This window comes from Limulus polyphemus, unplaced genomic scaffold (genome assembly GCF_000517525.1).
Source record: "Limulus polyphemus unplaced genomic scaffold, Limulus_polyphemus-2.1.2 Scaffold1794, whole genome shotgun sequence".
In the NCBI taxonomy this organism is placed as follows: domain Eukaryota; kingdom Metazoa; phylum Arthropoda; class Merostomata; order Xiphosura; family Limulidae; genus Limulus; species Limulus polyphemus.
In genome coordinates this window covers 5067-12293 of record NW_013667404.1, presented here as the reverse complement: position 1 = coordinate 12293, position 7227 = coordinate 5067, and the positions used below count along the sequence as shown (strand labels likewise).

Sequence of the window (7227 nt, the reverse complement as noted above, 5' to 3'; positions counted from 1 at the left end):
ATATATATATATATATATATATATATATATATATAACCAACCAAATGTGCTGGAAAACTGGACAGCCTTGAACACATTTTTAATAACAAAGAATTCCAAAATCACTAGAATCACTGAACTTAATGAGCTTAAATTATCCATTAAAAAAGAAGGATTGGTTCGGCACAAAATGGATATGTAAAAAAAATACAACAGCATACTGATCACAACAATAGCAAAGAGAGAGGTTTTAAAAAATTCAATAACTCCATCTAACAAATGTTTTATCATTTACAATCTAGTATACTTGCTATCATAATGCTAACAAATCCATATATTGTTTTTTCACTGACATTTAATAGAGAAACACATTATTGCACTCACTTTTAATATTTATCTACTCTAATTCAGTCATCAAAAGATGAATCCATAATTTTTCAGAGACAATACTAATATGATGTTTTGTTCAAGTAAATGAGCCCACACATAAATAAGTCTTTTTTGCTATTTCTATGGGTTAGATCTTATTTTGTATAAATGCCTTAATTGGATATGAAAGTCCTTTTTCCCTCTTCACAGTGGATTTATTTAACAAAACTGCACAAAATTTAGTATACATATCTATTTATTTATACAACATCTAGTTTCTATTTAAAAAGATTCATATAATTAGATTTAGTATTTCTATCATTTTTTTCAGGCACTTGTTCTTGTGAGGCACTGTATTAATTGGAAAGTTATAAATCCAGTCAAAATCAACTTATTCGACATTCATTAATATATTTCATGACATACTGTATTTTGCCAACAGAAACAGTCATCACTTTCAGTTGTAAATTATACAAAACATGTCAAAACTGAAATTTACTGGTGACCAATGACCTCATCATTAGCTTTTTCAAGCATTATACTGTGATACCTGTCAACAATATAGTTGATAAAGATCAATTTAATTCTAATAAATACAGTTTGTTTATAACAAACAAGTTATTTTACTCAAATGTATTTTTTGAACATAAGTGTAACAACATATTCGTAAAAAAATAAAACAAAAACGAGATTTGTGTCATCCAATAGTTTCCTGTCACTCTCTAAACCCAATTTACCTGATGTTGTCACAGAATATTCCTGTAGCTTTCAAACATATCATTTTAAAATAAAAAATTTATCAGGAATGAAAAGAATGTCAAACAAAATTATAAAAAATTCTTAGATCTACTGTTTGTTCCTGAGCATTGTAAACTTCACATTAAGACCCAGTCCACTAATATGTTGAAAAACTAGAACTTACTGTTACAACAGCTTTATATACTCTATAACAAATAGATGAATTACAATTTCTTTTATTCAATCATTTTCAGCCTTAAAGCAAAGTTCCAATAATAATTGTTCAGACTATGTGCTGTGATATAATAGAGGTGGCAATAAATTGCTGTAGTAATATAGTTACTGACAAAGATGGAAAGCATCTTTAATAAAAAGATATAGCTTATATTTACAAAAACATAATATCTTAGCAAATATAAACCTATTCCTTTGTATAAACAGAAACATTTTAAAAAATCTTTTGAATCTAGTGAATTGCCTAAGAGCTACTCAGAAATGAAAGTTTGAACTATTTTTTTTATTTTTCTTTGTAAATACAATAAATAAGTGTTATTCAGTGCTCAAATATGTTCAGATAAAAAGTTTTGAAATGGAATTATAACTGTGTTAGAGGTAGACACATAAAATCTATTAAAATTAATTATTTTTGATATATAATCAATTTCTAGATACTGTTTGATGTCACAAAAATACAAAGTATGTACTCTGAAAATTAACTTAAACCAGCAACTTGAAGGTAACAGATGTATTTTTATAATATAAAAATTAAGATATTCTGAACAAATAAATGTAACAAGCCTACCTCAACCCCTGTAATACCAAGAGCACTTTCAATGTTTGGAGTCATTCTAAATGGTACTTTCTCTGGCACTCTTAGATTCTTGCCTTTCTCAAAACAAACATTGTAGTCAATATGTACAATCTATAGAAAAAGAAAAAGTGTTTTATAAACACACTGCACAATAACAAATTTTTGTCAAACCAAAGGTTGTAATTAGAAAAAAAAAAAAAATTTGCATCTGTATTGAATGTATTTTATTAAAATAACAATACACAAGATACGAAACAGAGTAACTAACACAGAAACAATAATAATATATTAAATACAAATTTAAGATATATATCTCTAAATTATTTTGAATCAAAACTGTACTTGCAAATAGCTAAAAATCTAAATTACATCTGTTGAAATAGAAAATAAAAAATTTCAGAAAAGTAAAATTTTAAGTTGTACAGAAAATAACTTAAGTATAAGCCTAAAGAAACAAGTATCTTTACTGACTGATCAGCCATTCAAAATGTTAATTCTCAATTGTAAAAGAATACTACTCTCCAAACAAGGTGAAACATGTTATTTCAATAACCTTCAGAAGAAAACAAATTATTTCTGTATGAGAGAAACAAAGCCTACCAACTAAAAAAAATTCACTATGACCATAACAGTAAAGGGAAACCACGTTCAAGAAACCAACATTCATAATATAACAAGCTGAAGAATACAGCTTCATGCAATAACCAATCTTTGAAAGAATATATATTCTCCTATTTTCAGATTAGATATACAAATCTCCACATTTAGAATTGCGTTGTAAATGCTTTAAGCTTTAAAAGCGAGAGATTTTTAATGTCTATAACTGGGCCAAAAAAATATATTACAATGTTATTAGTTTCAACACATCTAACATACAATACCTTTTGTATTGGGATCAAAAAAAAAACATTTTTCACATTTCATTTTGTTACTTAGGTTACTTTTGTTTATCACAGAACTAACAATAAGTGAAAATGTTGAATTTCATCTAAAGCGATGCCTGAAAATCAACTTCAAATCTTTATATAAAGCCTAAATTATGTGGAGTATATGAATGGTAATTTCCTATAAACCTTCAAATGTTCATAAATGTTTATATTTTTAGTGATATTACAATGCTGAATATCTACATTATTTTGTGTTTGCATGCATGTTTGACTATGTTGAAATTTGTCAACTTCCTGACTTCTTATCACTCTTGAAACCTTCAAGATTCTTTGGTATATTTCAGAAGTATTTTAAAACCTGTTACTTTTTGTTTTCTCATTCTTATGACTTAGAAAGCCATTTCAATTTTCCTTCTTGCTATCTGCCTCAATACCAATAAATAATGCACAGGTATGCTATCCCACCATCTTCATAAAGCTAAGGAGATAAATGTTGTACTTAGTGACTGTATGCTTGTTAGTATAAAAGGCAAATATATCATGCACGATGGAAAGCAATCTATTATTTAATAGAAATATTTGTTGTCTAATATTCTTCCTTTAATAAGGTTCAGTTATGTACTGAACCACAATGTGCCTAATATACTTCATTTATAACACTGCAATGGTGAAATCAGAAAATATATAAATTACCTCTCCTGTTGCTAGGTCCACCAAAACATTGTCAAGGTGACGATCTCCAAGTCCAATAATATAACCAATCATTGACATTACTGCTGTAGAATGGCTGTATGTTTGGGTGACTTCCCACCATTCTAATGCACTGCTACAAGAGCACCACAGTTCTCTGTAAATAGAAAGTACCCTTCTGCTACATGCATGATATTGTAAAAATTACCAAGATCAACACAGTTCTCTGTAATAGAAAGTACCCTTTTGATACACGTATGATATTGAAAAAATATACCAAGAGCAATGCAGTTTTCTGTAAATAGAGAGTACCCTTCTTCTACATGCATAATATTGTAAAAAATTACCAAGAGCAACGCAGTTCTCTGTAAATAGAGTACCCTTTTGATACATGTATGATATTGTAAACAATTACCAAGAGCAACACTGTTCTCTGTAAATAAAGAGTACCATTTTGTGTATCAATTCTAACTTTAACCATTTATATCATCGTATCTAACACATTATTCAGGACCCCCCCCAAAAAAAGTTTTTTTGATATTAAAATCAAAACAGAACACAGCAACTTAAGTTTATTTTATACTCTCAAGGAATTATCTTATAACACTTTCAATATCATTAAATACCTTCATATTCCAAGATCATATGTACAATCCATAAACATTTTTTAATGACTTACTTGGCCAACAGATCTTGTGGTGTTTCACTCATCAAATCTTTAAGGACATGAAGGAGTATGGACAACGGCCATTCTTTTCGGCTGTCCACACTGATTCCCTATAATAATAATAAAAAATATGTACAGAAATAGTTAAAACTTAAGTTATTTTTGCAATACAAAAACAAGTGACACACATAGTAAAAAAATTGAGAGAATGGCCTTGTTAGTCTAAAAAGGCAATGAATATCCCTTCTAAGGGTCAGGAAATCTCAGACAAATATTAAAAATAAAAGTTAATAAGAAAGAATATTTTTAATTTTGAAGAGTTGAATAAACACTAAACTTTATGTAAATGATTGCTTGTTTTTAAAACTTCAGTACATCCAGATTATCTAAGCATTATCTCTCAAGTAGAGAATGAAGTTTTACACTCAGTTGTCACTCCAAAATTTAAAATCTGAACAACTTAAAAAGTAATTATTGAGCTTTACTGTCTTTTACTTTCTCCATAGAAAGCAATATTTTGAAAGGACAAACATATACAATTCGTAGGACTCAAAAATGTTCAAAACAAAAGTATCTGAACAACTTTTGCATTTACAATGTACAAATCAACAAAGATATTTTTCCACCTATTGTAGGTTACTTTTATCACTAAATTTTAAAATCTAGGCTTAACTGATACAGGTAAGAACTAAAAGAATTATACTCAGACTGATAGTTAACAGATTTGTGGAAAATACATTTCAAATTATTAAAACTCTTGCTCTTTTTATTCACTCACAGAATTTAGAACATAAGTAAGTAATTTAAAAAATATCCCTTCTCTCACATTTCAAATACAGAGGGGAAAAAAATTAATACAGAACAAGAGAGAATCCTCAATAGCTGCAACACTTGAAATTCTTTTAGGCAGGATTAGAGGAAATTAATCTATGAAACCTTTTTTTTCTTCTTTTTTTTCCCTTTTTTATAAGCTATATTTTTTGTGCACCAGCAATATCAAGCATCAGGATCTCTACCAGCCTACCCTTAAACTGAAATTCTTTTAGGCAGGATTAGAATAAATTAATCTATAAAACCTTGAGCATAATCAAATACATCAATCGAAAGGTTTTGACCTCCTGAGTCCAACACCGTAATTTGATCTTAAATCAGTCAAGAGATGACAGAGCTACGAGCTAAAAGTTTGTACGTGTAAAACTCAAGAGCCATTCTATAATCTACTACATGCTACAGCTAAAAATTGTAAAACAAAGATAACAGAAACTACTTTACATATAGAGGAAAGGATCCCTTCAGGTATGGATTCTCTACTTACTGACATTTAGCTTTTCTTCCCAACCATACAGAAAAGCACAAATGCTCACAACAAAAAAAAGAAATACGAGGTTTCCTCCTGTATGAATGCTCTCCCGTTATGACCTTCTCATATTTTAAATATATAAATACACAAAAATACAGCAATTAGAAAGGATATACAACTTCTTCACTAAAACTACATTTGGATGTTTGCTAATGTAAACAAAGAATTATGTAACAATTCATATGCATGAATTTCATGACATACAAATCTATCCAATTTCTAAAAAATTCAACAAAAACATTATTAATTTACCTTTTCTTTCAAAATAGGATTCAGTTTATTATAGAACACCTCAGATGGTCGGAGAATGGTTGAAGGAATAATGGTGACTCCAGCAGCCTATTAAATATAGCAGGTAACAATATATTAATTATGAATTAAAAGTAACAAAGAAACATTAACCTTAGAAGTCTATTAGTTTAAACCATCAGATAGAAAAATTTGGATGTTTCATGGTTCGTGTGGTAGGTTTATCACCCAGCAGTAACTTCATACTGTTATGCTCATATACTTATAGATAGACTAGCAATTATACTTACACAACATAATATTTGGTAATTAATTACAAAAACATTAGTTTTCTAACAAAGAATGTTTTAAAGCATAGCAACATATTAACAGACAAAACACACTATTTAGTTCATTAAGTGTCAGAGAATACATTATCACCTGCTAACAGTAATTTAATAAACCACAACGTATAGTCATATACTGTTTAGTAGCTCAAGGTGCAATAGAGAATATATAAAATGCAAGTCAAGGGGCCACAGAATATTCATATATATATATATAGATATATGAAATAACATGGCTGCAGTAGCACAACACAATGCTTTACTATTTGGGATAAACTAGATCTCAAGATGTATAACCTGTTGCTGATAGTCTAAAAAAATTTAAAAACTCTGTTGCTAAGGTTCACAGAAAACTAATAAATCCATAAAAGTTCCTATTAACTTCTATGGAAAATCTTTATAGAATATACATGAATGCTTACAATTTATAGTACCAGCTACAACAAATACTATGAATTTATACTAAAATGGCATTTTGTTGGTTTTAACAATGTACAATTTTAAACAGTAGTACATCACATACATAAAATACTAAAATGCAATTTTTGTTTAACAAACTTCTGAATTAAAATAGTGTGTACTGGTAAAAATAAACAAATTCTATAAATTGATCACTGAAGAAAGGTTTTTCAAAGAATAAACTTTAGAAACATTTACATAAAAAAGTAAGATATAACAATTTGAATAATTCAACAGACAAGCACCTGGTTCTTTAAAACTTGAGCCACGGCTTCTCTTTGTTGCCAACGTTTGTACAGACCAAACAGAGCTGTAGCACCATCCACCCATTGTATTAGTCCAGATCGTGGTCCAAGAGGGGTAACAGAATAGTGTCGAGCTTTGTAGACAACATTACCATTTCTGAAAATTAACATAAACAATTGTTCAGTTTAGTCTTAGATTTTAGTTGATCTCAAATGCTCTTAACTGCTACAGCATCTTTACACACATCTAAATATTAACTAGTTGCAGAATGTTACAAGTTCCTTCCTTTTTAGATGTGTGGAAATGATGTTACAGCTGGCAAAACAGGAAGAATTAATTCTTACAACAGCAGTGTGTAGTAAAATGAGAGTTAACCTGATTGAGTGAAAAATTCCACTCGTGTACTGTTACATCTGTCAAAACAAAACGAATTAATTCTTACAACA

At 28.9% G+C, this 7227-nt stretch overlaps 1 protein-coding gene across 1 annotated transcript in view; it reads right to left on the bottom strand.

The window, feature by feature from the left end:
- LOC111087147 (serine/threonine-protein kinase SMG1-like) overlaps positions 1-6937 on the bottom strand; it is a gene marked incomplete at its 5' end in the record, with an annotated part of 26890 nt that extends 19953 nt beyond the window's left edge. Inside the window, 5 exons of the mRNA XM_022392770.1 lie at positions 1889-2008; positions 3478-3631; positions 4154-4251; positions 5754-5840; positions 6781-6937. Coding sequence (XP_022248478.1) covers positions 1889-2008; positions 3478-3631; positions 4154-4251; positions 5754-5840; positions 6781-6937 — 616 coding nt within the window. The remainder of the gene's footprint in view (positions 1-1888; positions 2009-3477; positions 3632-4153; positions 4252-5753; positions 5841-6780) is intronic.
- Between the last annotated feature and the right edge of the window lie 290 nt (positions 6938-7227).